Raw genomic sequence first — 16,393 nt, 5'->3', positions numbered from 1 at the left:
ACCAAAGAAATAAAAGATCTCTAGAATGAAAGCTATACAAAACTGGAGAAAGAAATTGAAGACGACACAAAAAATGGAAAGCTATTCCATGTTCAAGCATTGGAAGAATCAGTATTGTTAAAATGTCCATAGTATTCAAAGCAATCTACAGATTCAATGCAATCCCCATCAAACTACTAATGATATTCCTCACAGAAATAGAAAACACAATCCTTATTTATATGAAAACACAAAAGACCTAGAATAGCTAAAGCTACCCTGAGCAAGAACAACAAAACTGAAGGAATCACAATACCTGACTTCAAATTATACTACAGAAGTATAGTAACCAAAACATCGCGGTACTGCCATAAAAACAGACACACAGACCAGTGGAACAGAATGGAGAACCCAGAAAGAAATCCATACATCTACAGTAAACTCATTTTTTACAGCAGTCCCAAAAACATCCACTGGGGAAAAGGCACTCTCTTCAATAAATGGTGCTGGGAAAACTGGATATCCATATGTAGAAGAATGAATCTACACCCCTATCTCTTGCCATATGCAAAAATCAAATCCAAATGGATTAAAGACTTAAATCTAAGACCTCACACTCTGAAATTACTACAAGAAAACTTTGGGGAAACTCTCCAGGACTTTGGATTGGGCAAAGATTTCTTGAGTAAATACCTGGGAAGCACAGGCAACCAAAGCAAAAATGAACAAATGGGATCACATCAGGTACAAAAACTTCTGCACAGCAAAGGAAACAATCAGCAAAGTGAAGAGACAACAGAAAGAATGGGTGAAAATATTTGCAAACTACCAATCTGACAAGGAATAAATAACCAGAATATACAAGGAGCTCAAACAACTCTGTAGGAAAAAACATCTAAAAATCTACTTTAAAAATGGGCAAAAGATCTGAATAGACATTTCTCAAAAGAAAACATACAAGTGGCAAACAGGTACATGAAAAGGTGCTCAACATCAATGATCATCAGAGAAATGCAAATCAAAACTACAGTGAAATAGCATCTCACTCCAATTAAAATGGCTATTATCCAAAAGACAGGCAATAACAAATGGCTGTTATCCAAAAGACAGGAAAAGATGTGGAGAAAAGGGAACCCTCGTACACTTTTGGTGAAAATGTAAATTAGTACAACCACTATGTAGAAGAGTTTGGAGGTTCCTCAAAAAACTAAAAGTAGAGTTACCAAATGATCCAGCAATTCTACTCTTAGATATATACTCCAAAGAAAGGAAATAAATGTTTAGAAGAGGTATCTGCGCTCCCGTGTTTATTGCAGCACTTCTCACAATAGCCTAGATTTGGAAGCAACCTAAGTGTCCATCAACAGGTGAATGGATAAAGAAAATGTGGTACACTGACACAACACAGTGCTATTCAGCCATAAAAAAAGAATGAGATCCTGTCATAAAAAAAAGAATGAGATCCTATCCATAACATGGATGGAACTGGAGGTCATTACATTAATTGAAATAAGCCAGGTACAGAAAGACAAACTTTGCATGTTCTTACTTATTTCTGGGAGCCAAAAATTAAGAGTTGAACTCATGGAGATCAAGAATAGAATGATGGTTATCAGAGGCTGGGAAGGATAGTGAGGGGGTGGAGGGGAACTGAGGATGGTTAATGTGCACAAACAAAATAGAATGGATAAGATGTAGTGTTTGGTAACACAGAAGGGTGACTATAGTCAACAAAATTTTACTGTACATTTAAAAATAACTGAGAGAGTATTACTGAATTGTTTGTAACACAAAGGATCAAGGCTTCAGGTGATGGATATTCCATTTACCCTGATGTGATTATTACACATTGTATGCCTGTATCAAAATATCCCATCTACCCCATAAATATGTACATCTGCTATGTACCCACATAAATTAAAAACTTTGAGAACCCTGAGTGTTTCCTTTCCAATATAGCTAAGCATTCTAAATGCAACTTTGAATGAAAATTTCTTTATATGCCTCAAATTTGAAAATATGTAAGCCAATCAAAGAACGTGTATTTATTATTGGAGACTCAATAATTAATGATGACAAGCTGTTAAGCTACAGAAGTGGTTCTCAAGCAGGCATGATTTTGCTCCCTAGGGAGCACTGTCAACTCTGGAGACATTTTTGGATGTCATGCTATGGGGAGGAGGGAGGAGATGCTGTTGGCATCTTGTAGATACAGGCCAAGGATTTCTTGTAATACACAGGACAGCCTCAATGTCAACAGTGCTAAGGTTGGGAAATGCTGGGCAAGAAGAATTGAAAGCCTTGGGCCAGGGTCTTCCAAAAAAAGACTAGGCACACCTGTCCAGCAAGAGCTGGACCCACTGAGCTGTCCTCTATGGCAGACAGAGAGGAAGAAATATCCTCCCCCTCCACCTTCTGTCTTTTTGGCTGTGAACTAAATGACCATAACAAGGAAAAATAAGGTATTTTCCTATCACTGTATGGAAGTTTCCATTTAGCCTACTACACAGATTAGAAAAAGGTATTCCCCTGACTTGACAGAGCCCCGTTTGTACATGGCTTGCTGAGTGGACCACAAGCTGGATTTAAGCTTTCACTTACCCTCTCAACTGGTCACCTTTGTGCAGTGCACAAACTATATAGTCTTGCATGGCGGTCCTCAATAGAAGCACTAGTCCCACTAATACTACAAAACTTCATACAGCTTTTAATATGTGGTAACCATGAGATAACTCATAATAAGAGTAATTAAAAGGAGAATAAGACTGATTGAAAAGAAGATCAGAGAAGAGGCATCTAAAAGTGAGATGGGGGTTTGTGGCAGTTATCTTAGAATGATAAGTTGCCAAATGTAGGCTCTCTGTCAGGAACCCAATGCAAACACTGGAACAAAGAAAGACACAAGAAAAGATTAAAAGGGCAGCTATCTTTAAAAGCTTGGGAAAAATAGCTATAACTGGGGAGGGGCAAGAGAGAGTAAAGAAAGGGAATGATTACCTTGAGCTCCTATGTGGAAAAAGTCTGTTGGGGATTACTTTTAAAATTCAAATTAAACTGGCTTGGCAGTTTAACGAGGCGCTGTCACCTACACCCTTTGAAAGCTATAGACCAAATATCTTAGTTAAAGCTTATAAAGATTTACCTTAATGATGGTTAATTAGTAAAAAAAGTGGCTATCAAATAAGAAATAAGAGGAAACAAGCTCAAGAGTCATAAGAAAATTTAAATAAACTGTAGTGAAGAACTTGTGCCAGAGAAAGTTTCTAAATATCAAAAATAATCTTAGATTTACAAATTTAGTTGCAGAAAATGTTATAGAATATACTTGATTCTCTGGAAAGATATTTAAAAATATGTATCTGCTTGAGGTAGTTCTGAATAAAGACAGGAAGAAAAGGAGCTAAGCTAAAAAGAAAATTTTGGAGTATTTAAAAGTAGGATGTATACTATCTCTGTGAGATGATTTTGTGAAGAAAATAGAATATCCAAGATTTTAACTCTTCTGCCAATGACCTGTTTACAGAATTAGAGGAGATGGCACTGACTGGAGTGACAGAAGCGGTGCCAGTTCTCCCCACCATCAAGAGTATCTTCTGCTATGCCTGACACAAGGTGTGAAATTTCATTTTTAAAGATTTACTGCTCTGATTTGTCACTGTTATGGTTAAAATGCTGTAGTGCTCTCTGAGAGTTAAAGGACATAACTTGTGAAAAGTCATTAATTTCCTGGTACTAATTTAAATTTGATAATTATCAGGAGGGGCTTAAAGGGGGCCAAAATTACCTTTTGGAAGGGTTTAATTGATATTACAATAGTCTGCTCAAAGTCTGTGAGAGTATGAATGCCTATTTGTAAATCTGTCATACACACATATATCAGAAATGACAATTATACAGTATACACAAATGTGTTTGTGAGTATGTTTGCGCACAACTATGCATTAACCAAATACCTACACACCTGGTGTGGTATTGTATTTGATCCACTGTAAAAGTTCTTCCTGAGGTAAATTATTAAATTCTCCTATTATGTTCCATTGATTATGGAGGTTTGCATAACCTTGTATTGACATCACTGTTAAAATGCCAAAGATAACATTCTCAAAACGAACTCTGCGAAAAAGCCAGCCAAAGAGCTGAAACGACAGAAACCATTTATTTATAGTTTTTATATAAGAGTACTGTAGGGTCAACAATAAATTCTCACCTTGTTACTCAAACCAATGTGGATTACCCTTTGATATCAGCACATACATATACAGAATTACCATCTCCGGTTGTTTCTAAAGCAACGAATATGTTGGCATTACAGGGCCCAGGTGAAAATGGAACTTTCTCTCCCCTGGAAAGAATTAAGGAAGGAATGCCTGATCCTTCTAGTACTAATTTACTACAAAGGATTAAAATAAACAAATCACAACTGTGAAACATCTTAGAACTAAATCCTTTCATCCTTGGCTGCCTTTTGTGTACATCGTTAGTAGACAGGGAAGCCCTATTAGCTTGACATATATAGATTCTTCTCAGGAAAACAGGCATTATGGTATTTTAAGGCTATAAACTCAAACTAAGTTGTCTGTAGAAGTACCTTAGGCCCAATATTCTAATTTATCTAGTTCTTTTGTATGTTAGATACAGTGATAGAACCCCAGAATTTCTTACAGATTCTTCGAGCCAAACAGGACCGTAGTAGAGCAATTACTCTGCATCTGCTCTGGTATTGGATGAGTACTTCAGGGTACTTGTGGTGAACCAGGAAACTCTTTTTTTTTTTTTTTTTTTTTTTTTTTGAGACAGAATCTCACTCGTCTCCCAGACTGAAATGCAGTGGTGCGACCTCAGCTCACTTCAACCTCCACTTCTCAGGTTCAAACAATATTCCTGCCTCAGCCTCCTGAGTAGCTGGGATTACAGGTACACACCACCATGCCCAGCTAATTTTTGTATTTTAGTAGAGACAGGGTTTCACCATGTTGGCCAGGCTGGTCTTGAACTCCTTACCTCAAGTGATCTGCCCACCTCGGCCTTCCAAAGTGCTGGGATTTCAGCTGTCAGCCACTGTGCCTGGCCACCAGGAAACACTTTTTTTTTTTTTTTGAGACAGAGTCTCACTCTGTCACCCAGGTTAGAGTGTTGTGGCGTGATCTTGGCTGACTGCAGCCTCTGCCTCCCAGGTTCAAGTGATTCTCCTGCCTCAGCCTCCCAAGTAGCTAGAATTACAGGCACTCGCCACCATGCCCGGCTAATTTTTTAATTTTAGTAGAGATGGGGTTTCACCATGTTGGCCAGGATGGTCTCGAATTCCTGGCCTCAAGTGATCCATCCATCTCGGCCTCCCAAAGTGCTGGGATTACAGGTGTGAGCCACTGTGCCAGGCACTCTTACACAAACCCGAACTCCATAAGGTAATGTTCATGGACAGGATATTAACAGAGGGGAAATGTTTGCCTAATCACTTGTTATAGAAATATCAATTAAAATCTAGAAATACTTTTCAAAGCCACTTGAAATTGTTTTTCTTGCTTATAGTGAATCATGAAGTAATATTTTAAATCCTTTAAGTTAGTTAAGTTAAAAACACTTAGTGTGTTTATATTTTGAATTAGCAAAGCCGCAGTAACTACTAAGTGTAGCTGCTATAGTTTTAACAGTATTGTTACACAAGAATGAATTCCTTACCTGTCGAGAGCATATCAAGGAAGCCATAACACACATGTGCGGCGTCAAAAACAGCTTTAGCCTCATAATTAAAATGGCAAGGGCAGTAAACGCTAACAACTGCAATGTGTGAAAAGCCAGCTACAGAAACACAAATAAGGCACAATGACATTTTTATATTTCATATTTTTAAATTAATGAAGTATATTAAAACTATATTATTCATTAAGACAAGGATCTTCTAACTTAGTAATGAGCCTATTAGCATTCATTCATTCAGCAACAATTTATCGAACGCCTACTATGTTCCAGGTCCTCTTCTGGGTGCTTCAGATACAACAGTGAGCAATTTCTGCCTTTGTATTACATGTAAGTACATTTAGTAACGAAAGACAGACAATACATAGACATAGTAAATACATAAATCCATTACATAGTCTACGGTAAGGCAATAAGTGCAGCCGGCAAGAAAATGGAGCAGGCAGAGGAGCCAGGGAGAGCAGGAGGTGGTGTGAGGAGGCGGAGGACCAACACAGCGGGCCTCACTGTAAAGTGACAAAGTTACCAATGCATCCCTGATCCAAAAATCTGAAATCTACAATGCTCTGAAATCTGAAACTTTTGAGTACCAATGTGATGTTCAAAGGTTATGCTAAAACAAATGCTCATTGAAGCATTTTGGATTTTGGATTTTCAGATTAGGGATCTCAACTAGTAACTACAGTGTAAATATTCCAAAATTCAATAAAATCTGAAGTCTGAAACGCCTCTAGTCCTAAGCACTTTGGATAAAGGATACTCAACATGTGTCATAAACTATCCCTATTAAGTTCAAATTCAGTTACCCACTCCTGTAAATTTGACCTTTACCTCAACACCCACTTAAAGTTCTATCAAATAGGAAATATTTCCAGCCCACACTGATCTTTTCCTTTTTATGCCACAAAATAATTTTACACCATATAAAATGTTGTCGTATTTGTCTCCTTTGTAAAATTACACATATTGAAGGGCAGCAACATTACTTTAGTATCTTTTGTATCCTTCAACATTTCTGAGCTTGTTGCTGACTGACCAGCAAATCTACGTGGTGGCAGATGGCCACCAGTCACAGGGCGAGGGGTGCCTGCCCTAATGGACTGTAGCTGATTAGCTCTGCAGGCTAGAAACCAAATGCTTGTTATTGTAAAATGAATGCAATTTAATTTAATTCTGTACTATAGTCACAAATCAGCCTTCTAGCTTTTAAATCCTTATTACTATTCAAAAGTGAGAGCAGATGAAAGAGTGAGGAGGAGCAGCAGAAATGTATCACCAATGCTGACAACTCACGACTGATGGTGCGTCAGAAGCAGGTTATACCTTTGTCAATTATCCTCAAACTAGAATGTAATACACAAGTCTACTTGAGATTAAAATGAAAGCTTTACCTCACCGTGTTCAAGGAGCTGTTTTCTAGAATAAAACAAAAATATTATCTATTTACTGAATGTCTCTTATACTATGAATACATAAAAATAAGCTTCATTTGTTTGATCTTTGATTTTAAAAATCTGACTATCTTCTAAACTACTTAGGAACATACATAAAAATAAAAATATCAGATAATACTACAAAAATTACAACAATTTAAAAGTCATAATTTAGTTATTTGGTTAAGACAAAATAGATTTTACAGATCCCTGGAGATTGTACCTCTCATGAATAAATGAATAGGATGACCTTCTATTCAACCTATATCTACAGTGTATACAATACTTTAGATGACCACTGTTAAACTTCTGAGTTGTTTTCATTTTTCACAATTACAAATAGCATGGACACTCATGCATAAAACTCTGTAAGCATCTCTGAATATTTCCTTAGCATAAATTTCCAGAAGAAAAATTATTGGGTAAAACATAAATATTTTTAGTTTCAGAAAAGTTCTCCCTTTACAAAATATTTATAGTGCACCTACTGTATTCTAGGCACTGTGCAATGAAATGAATACCACAGTCCCTGCTTATCCTCCGATCCTCACATTCCAGTTTCAGTTACCTGTGGTCAACTGCAGTCCAAAAATATTAAATGAAAAGTTCCAGGAAGTAAACAATTCGTAAGTTTTAAATTGTGCACCATACGGAATAGTGAAATCTCAAGTCACCCTGCTTCATCCTACCTGGGATGTGACTCACCCCTTTGTCCAGCATATCCATGCTGTATACGTCACCGGCCTGTTAGTCACGTAGTCACCATTTCAGTTATCAGATGGACTCTGGTGGTATCTCAGTGCTTGTTTTCAAGTAACCCTTTTCTGACTTAATAATGGCCCCAAAGTGCAAGAGCATTGATGCTGGCAGTTGAGATATGCCAAAGAGAAGCTGTAAAGTGCTTTCTTTAAGAAAAAAAGGTGAAAGTTCTCAAAAGAAAAAGCATCATATGCTGAGGTTGCTAAGATCTACAGTAAGAACAAATCTATCCATGAAATTGTGAAGAAGAAAAAATTAATGCTTGTTTTGCTGTTGCACCTAAAACTGCAAAAGTTATGGCCACAGTCCATGATAAGTACTTAGTTAAGATGGGAAAGGCATGAAATCTGTGGGTGAAAGACGTGAACAGAAATGTGTTCCGATGATGGTAATCAGGTGTGTTACTCTCTGCAGTTTCAAGACTGGGGGTCTTGGGATGCATCGCCCTGCAGATAAGAGCAACTGCTGTGCAGCATGAACAGTATGGACACAACACTTACCTTCATGGAGTTTATATTAGAGTAAGACAAGAGGTAGGAGACTACCTATTTTATTCTTCTCTTGAAAAGACTGGGTATTTTACTTTTATGCAAGGCTTTATAGCCTGCAGCTGCATTCTAATACGGATTTTGGGGGTGAAGAGAGAAATAAGTATGGAAAGTAAATTCAGGGGTACGAGACCCATAGGTTTTTTAAAAGAGAAGTCAGGGGAAGGTCTCTTAAGGTAGTAGTGGAGCCCAAATTATTCTATCTCCCTTGTAGCTCCTATCCTTTGTATGCAGTAGGTTTTTTTTTAATAGAAGACAGGGAAGGTCTCTTAAGGTAATAGTGGAGACCAAATTATTCTATTTCCCTTGTAGCTCCTTCCCTGTGTATGCAGTTAATGGAGTGGGGTTTCCCCACTTGTCCCGAAATCTAGGCACAACAGATTTCTTCTAGGCAAAACTCAGCCTGGTAGGTGAGTAATTATTATAATCACCAAGAACCCTGAAAGTAACTACTGATACTTTATTTAAATCAAGTAGGTAATTAAAAATGTGAATATACAATCAAATCCCAAGACACAAATAGCATGAAAAGGAAACACCAAAATAAATGAGTAAAAAACTTGACCTCTCATGAAACAGCTAATGCAAATGAAAACTCCAGTTATTATTTTCACAGAAGTTTAAGAGGATAATGCATCCATATAATTAAAATAAGCTCCAGTGAAAAGGAGTTTTCAGAAATTCTAAGAAAAATATATTTGCCTAATTTAAAGCCTCAAAAGAAGGTTGAAGAGCAACATGTACACAGCTGAAGTTGACAGTATTAAAGACTCAGTGATGACATTCTCTGAGAACACAGAAAGAAAAGAAATAGATAATATGATAAAAGCAGTAACAGAAATTCAAAAAAGAGAGGCTAAAGTGAAAGAATAAGAGAACAACAACGCACACGCATCACCCCTCCAAACGTTATAGATTTCCAGAGAGAAAAACTATATAGGAATTTTCATCCGTAATGCTCAATGCTAGAACACAAAGAAGCAATGTCAACAAAATGTTGAATGAAACCCACAAATATCTATTAACTAATCTATCCATCAGATATGAGGGCAAAATAAAGCCATTTTTCAGGTGAGAAAGCACCCAGAAAGCATGCCAATTCTACATGTCAAGGAAAAATAAATCAGTAAAATTTGAAGTCAAGTCCAAAGATTGCTGGTGTCTTTAATGTAAATGCTTAGAGACTTCTTAGCAGCTAAGACAACAATCTAGAAGCAAATTTCAGCATAAGCTGGAAGGAAAGGGTGTGTAGGCAGGGACAAGTAAAAATATTCTGACAGGTCAGTGCTGAAGCAAGCAGGTCTCTAAGTACAGAGCCTGAGTATGAATTCTGCCTCTATTACTCACTAGCTGTGTGCCTTTTGGAAAATTACTCACCTTCTTACCGGTTTCCTCATCTGTAAATAATGGGAATAACTGACTCCCTTCTCACAAGGTAGTTGTGAGGATTTACTGAGTTAACTGGTAAGAAGCTTAAAATACTATTAGACACACAGGAAATAATAACTGTTAGCTACTATTGTTGGTGGTAACAGGTTTTAGATGCTGATGAATTCTTAATATCAAGATGAATATATTTGCTAATAATTTAAGAAAAATCACCAGGAAATATAGAAATGGGATATAGCTAACAATTCAGTAAGTATCAAGAAAATAATTTTTGAAAAGCACGATGAATAGAAAACACAAAATCAGATGGCAGGAAGAAGTACAAACACAGCAGTTATCACAGTTAATATGAAAATGGGTTAAATTCACCAACTAGAAAATGAGTATTAGAGAAATTTGAATAGAAAAAAATCTAACAATGAGAAATATACCTACACCAAAATGTCATAAAAATGTTTTTAAAAAAAGCATAAATACGGGTAAACCAGGCAAATCTATAAAAAAGAAAGCAGATGTGGCAATATTAATTTTCTACAAAGAAAAATTTACAGCAAAAACCACCAAGTAAAGCAAAGAATATCCTTTATAATAATGAAAAGCACAATCCTATAATAATCATGCAATGAACAACAGCACTATCTATATAAAGCAAACACTATTAAAATTACAAGACAATTTTGAAAAATTCATTTTTAATGTTGTATGTGAAGATAGCATTCTAAGAAAACAGATAAAGTAGAAAAATAAGTTGGTATACTAGACCATTTAGAATAGCACGTTAACAACACAATATAACATGCAACTTTGAATTTCCCCCAAGTTAGAAATGAACATTTAAAACATCCTCAGAGCATTTACTAAAACTGAACATCCATCTCAATAAATAGCAAGTTAATTTTAAAGGCAAAATATACAACAGAAGAAACTAGTTAGATATTTTTTTTAATTATTATTATTTTGGAGACGGAGTCTCGCTCCATTGCCAGGCTGGAGCGCAGTGGCGATCTTGGCTCACTGCAACCTCCGACTGCTGGGTTCCAGTGATTCTCCTGCCTCAGCCTCTCAAGTAGCTGGGACTACAGGTGCAGGCACCACACCCGGCTAATTTTTGTATTTTTAGTAGAGACGACATTTCACTGTGTTGGCCAGGATGGTCTCAATCTCCTGACCTCGTGATCTGCCCACCTTGGCCTCCCAAAGTGCTGGGATTACAGGCATGAGCCACTGCACCTGGCCTAAAACTAGTTAGACATTTTAAGACATTCTTCTAATTGATTTTGGATTAAACGACCAAAACTCAAATCACAGACTACACAGAAATCAACATTAATGGTAATGCTACACACATCATGGGATACAGTGTGAATTTTCTTCAGAGAAAAAGTTATAACTTTAAATGTATTTACTAGGACACAATCATGATTGATAATAAATGATGTGAACTTTAAACACAGAAAAACAACAAAAGTGCGCCAAAAGAAAAACTAAGGACATAAAAATATAAGCAGAGATTAATAAAATGGAGAACAACCTTCATAAATATAATAAATAAAACCAAAAGCTGGTTTTATGAAAAATACAAAACAGAATTACCTTGTTATGGACTACTGCAGCTGGCGACTTTCAGTTGAAGCCAATGTTCATTTACCACTTTGAAAATCCTGAGGCCTTTTTTCAGAATTATGCTAAATCTACTCTGCCTCTACTCTACAAATGGAACAAGCCCGGATGACAGCACATCTGTCATAGCATGATTTACTGAATATTTTAAACCTACTCTTGAGACCCACTTCCCAGAAAAAAAGATTCCTTTCAAAATATTATTGCTCATTGACAATGCGGCTGGTCACCCAAGAGTTCTGATAGAGATGGACAAGGAGATTAAAGTTGCAGGAAAGCAGTCTGGATCAACGAGTCATTTCAACTTTCAAGTCTTATTATTTAAGAAATATATTTCATAAGGCTATAGCTGTCATAGATAGTGATTCCTCTGATGGATTTGGGTAAATTTTAAACCTCTGGAAAGGATTCACCATTCTAGATGCCATTAAGGATATTTGTGATTCATGGATGGAGGTCAAAATACTAACATCAATAAGAGATGGGAAGCAGTTGATTCCAACTTATTTTCTACTTTATATGTTATTTTCTTAGAATGCTTTCTTCTCATATAACATTAAAAATGATTCCAACCCTCATGGGTGACTCTGAGGGGTCCAAGACTTCAGCAGAGGAAGTCACTGCAGATGTGGTGGAAACAACAAGAGAACTAGAATTAAAAGTGGAGCCTGAAGACATGACTGAATTGCTGCAATCTCATGATAAAACTTGAATGGATGAGGAGTTGCTTCTTATAGATAAGCAAAGAGAGTGGTTTCTTGAGATGGAATCTGCTCCTGGTGAACATGCTGTGAACATTGTTGAAATGAAAACAAAGGATTCAGAATATGACATAAACTTGGTTGATAAAGCATGGCAGGGTTTGAGAGGACTGACTCCAATTTTGAAAGTAGTTCTACTGTGGGTAAAATGCTATCAAACAGCATTGTATGCTACCAAGAAGTTTTTCACGAAAGGAAGAGTCAATCAATGTGGCAAACTTCATTGTTGTCTTATTTTAAGAAATTGCCACAGCCACCTGATCAGTCAGAAGCTATCACCATTGAAGCAAGACCTTCTACCAGCAGAAAGATTACAACTCTAATGTACATGTCAGGATAGACATTATCCAAAAAACAAAAGATAATTAGTGTTGGCAAGAATGTAGAGAAATTGAAATCCTTGCACAGGTGGAATTACAAATGACGCACCTGCTATGGAATACAGGATGGAAGTTCACCAAAAAAACTTTAAAAAATTAAAAGTAGAACTACCATAAAATCCAGTAATCCCACTTCTAGGTATTTATCCAAAAGAGTTGAAATCAAAATCTCAACAAGATACTAGCACTCTCATGTTCACTGCAGTGCTATTCATAGTAGTCAAGATGTGGAAACCGACTAAATGTCCATCAACAGATGAATAATAAAAACGCAGCATACATAAGCAATGGAATATTGTTCAGCCTAAAAAAAAAAGGAAGGAAATTCTTCAATGTGAGACAGCATGGATGAACCTGAAGGGCATTATGCTAACTGAAATAAGCCAATCCCACAAGATATATAATACACAATTCCACTTATATGAGGTATCTAAAATAGACAATGTCATAGAGCCAAAGAGTGGAATGGTGTCACCAGGAGCTGGAATGAGGGGAAATAGGGAGTTACTAATCAACAGGCTTAAAGTTTCAGTTAAGCCAGATGAATAAGTTCCAGAGATCGACTATAGAATGTTATATTTAGAGTCCACAATACTGTATTATACAGCTAAAAAATTGTTAAGAGGGTAGATCACATGTTAAGCATTCTTACCACAATTTTAAAAACAAGTGTAGTTATTAATAAGGAGAAAAAATATATAATAATCCCCCAAATATTTTTAAAGCCATTTTTTAAACATTTAACCTTCATTTTTTACTGCTTTATTGAGTTACAATTCACACATTATACACTTTCAACATCTGTTTTTAATTTTTAAAATTATCCTGGTTTATATAAACCAAAAGAAAACTTTCCTATTTATTTATTTATTTTGAAACTGAGTCTCACTCTGTTGCCCAGGTTGGAGTGCAGTGGTGCCATCTCGGCTCACTGCAACCTCTGCCTCCTGGGTTCACGCCATTCTCCTGCCTCAGCCTCCTGAGTAGCTGGGACTACAGGTGCCCACCACCACGCCCGGCTAATTTTTTGTATTTTTAGTAGAGATGGGGTTTCACCATGTTAGCCAGGATGGCCTCAATATCCTGACCTCGTGATCTGCCCACCTCGGCCTCCCAAAATGCTGGGATCACAGGTGTGAGCCACCGTGCCTGGCCAAGGAAACTTTCTTAATGAAATAAAGGCTATCTATTATATACTAACAGTAAATGAAACAGTGAGACAATAAAGGCATTCTTCACTTTAGAGTCAGAAGCAAAATAAGAGCAAGCCCATTATCACTGCAATTCAAAGTTGTTCTGGAAGTTCTAGCTTCCAGAACACAAGACAAGAAAATAGAGAAGTATAAATATTAAAAAGTTATTACTATTTGTAGATTATATGATAACCTGTCTAGAAAATCCACGGCATCAATGGAAAAACTATTAGAACCAGAAAGAAAGTTTGGTAATGTGGCTAGATACAAATGTGTTGCCAAAAAAAGAAAAAAATAAAGCACCTTTCCTATAAACTAAGAGATCAATATAAGAGACAATCTAAAACAGACTCAAATACAATGAGAATTGATAAGTGATAAAAACTGACATTCGGAAAAAAGATTTATGCAATACTGTGTTGGGACAATATCTCATTAGAGGGGGGAAAGGTAGACTCTTCTATGTCGCTATATCACAAAATTAATGCAGGAATAATTAATCACCTGTATGTAAATAGCAAATTATGAAAGAATATATGAACAAATATTTTAATGTTTTTGGTGTAGGGAAGTGTTTCTAAGCAGCATATGAACCCAGAAAAAATTATATAACAGTGATTGTACAGAAATTTTGAAGTTCTACAAAGCAGAGACCATAAATGAACTATAAGTTGACATCTTGGAAGAAACTATGTAATACACATAAAAGACAAAATGTTATGTCTATGGAAAAAGCAAAAACATAACACATGGCCGGGCACGGTGGCTCATGCCTGCAATCCCCGCACTTCGGGAGGCCGAGGTGGCCAGATCACTTGAGGTCAGGAGTTCGAGACCAGCCTGGCCAACATGGCAAAGCCCTGTCTCTACTAAAAGTACAAAAATTAGCTGGGTGTGGTGACGGGCACCTGTTATCCCAGCTACTCCAGAGGCTGGAGCAGGAGAATCGCTTGAACCCAGGAGGCAGATGTTGCAGTGTGCCAAGATTGTGCCACTGCATACGCAGCAGTAAGACAAAAAGAAAAGAAAAGAAAGAAAAGCCCACAAAACAACTTTTAGAGGTAAAAAAGAAACAGTAAATAAACACATGAAAAGCTGCAAAACTCCACTGACAATTTATACAATAAAATGAACTGTTTTTAACCTATCAGAAAAAATTAAAAGCTTTCTAACGATGTTGGTGGAGGTGCAGGGAAATGGACACTCTCATCATTATTATTTCTCAGTATTTATCAAATCCTAAAATATACAAGCCTCATAATCAGCAGTCCAAATTAAAATATTTTATACTATAGAAATACTTAGAATAAGTATACCAAGATACAGGAACCAGGATGTTCAATCCTCAAAACATTGGTTTTTTTATGACAAAAGTTATATATAATCTAAACTTTCATTGATATGGGAAAGGCTAACCACATGGCAGTCACACATGATGGTCAACAATAAAATCCTAAGACCATTATAAAGTATAATGAAGATCAAGGCAGAGGCCCAAGACACACTATTAAATACAAGTAACAAGCTGCAGATAAGAAGAATACTACAATTCTATTTTTTAAAAATACTGTGTTTCTATATGTGTTTTCTAAAATAAAACATACAAAGCTACTTACAGTCAGCACCTGGAGGAGCAGATCTAAGAGAAGGGAGTATTCCCTCTCTTTTTGATACACTGGTTTTTCAGAATGTATTACTACTAGCCCCTGCTATTATTATTTTTGGGATTTAACCCAGAACCCTCTGCCCATACACAACAGGCCTGTCACTTTCAAATATGTAATCAGTACATAAGACTTCCATATTCTGAGTAATTATCTTCCATCCACTGGCCTCTGCGAGCTGTTGCTTCCACATTACACCCTCTGCAATATATGAAGACAGTTGCCACATACCCTTCAATCTTCTATTATCCAGTTAAATATCCCAAGTCCCTTCATGCACTCCTTATGGGAATAGTGTCCAGGGTTTGCCATTCATTATTTTTTAGAATGCCAAGACACATTTCCCTGGGCTCCATCTGTCCAGAACAATATACAATGGGTCTATCATCCCCTTTATTTTGGAAACAATTTCAACAGATGCACCTAACAGCTTAATTAGCTCTTGTGACAACCATACACAGCTGTTTATTAAAAATACAAGCATGGAGGATGGGGTTCAGGGAAATTCTCTCTACTGTCTTCACAATTTTTCTATAAATCTAAAACGATTCTATAAAGTAGAAGTCACAAAATAAAATCAAATATTCTACTTACAAATATAAAATGTAACTTGAAAACTACTATTAGGTACTATGCTCACTACCTGGGTACAATATACCCATGTAACAAGCCTGTACATGTGCCCCCATATCTAAAATAAAAGTTGAACATTAAAAAAACATGTCATTTGAGATATTTCCCTCGGAAGGAAATTTTCTTCACAATTTACTTCTTGAGTCCTGTAGCAATTTACTTATGTGTGACTGATATGATACATTTTGCTGGCATCTGCTTATGCTAGTGACATTACTAAAACCATCCAAAAATGTTCTACAATAAATAGTTTTAACCATAAATTTAGAAGAAAATTCATAAATATTCAGGAACACAAATAATTATATCCCCTCTGAAAGTTAAAAAAGAAAGAAAA

The 16,393-nt window shown here is 36.4% G+C and overlaps 1 protein-coding gene across 1 annotated transcript in view; it reads right to left on the bottom strand.

The window, feature by feature from the left end:
• Positions 1-16,393, bottom strand: part of LOC699789 (putative C-mannosyltransferase DPY19L2) — a 118,157-nt gene that overhangs the window by 18,138 nt on the left and 83,626 nt on the right. The window contains exons 17-19 of the mRNA XM_028845868.2: positions 7,068-7,092; positions 5,659-5,778; positions 3,941-4,115 (exon numbers count right to left, since the gene is read on the bottom strand). Of these exons, the coding sequence (XP_028701701.2) occupies positions 3,941-4,115; positions 5,659-5,778; positions 7,068-7,092 (320 nt within the window). The remainder of the gene's footprint in view (positions 1-3,940; positions 4,116-5,658; positions 5,779-7,067; positions 7,093-16,393) is intronic.

Source organism: Macaca mulatta, chromosome 3 (genome assembly GCF_049350105.2).
Source record: "Macaca mulatta isolate MMU2019108-1 chromosome 3, T2T-MMU8v2.0, whole genome shotgun sequence".
In the NCBI taxonomy this organism is placed as follows: domain Eukaryota; kingdom Metazoa; phylum Chordata; class Mammalia; order Primates; family Cercopithecidae; genus Macaca; species Macaca mulatta.
The sequence above is the reverse complement of the archived record's forward strand: the minus strand, read 5'-3'. Positions and strand labels throughout refer to the sequence as shown.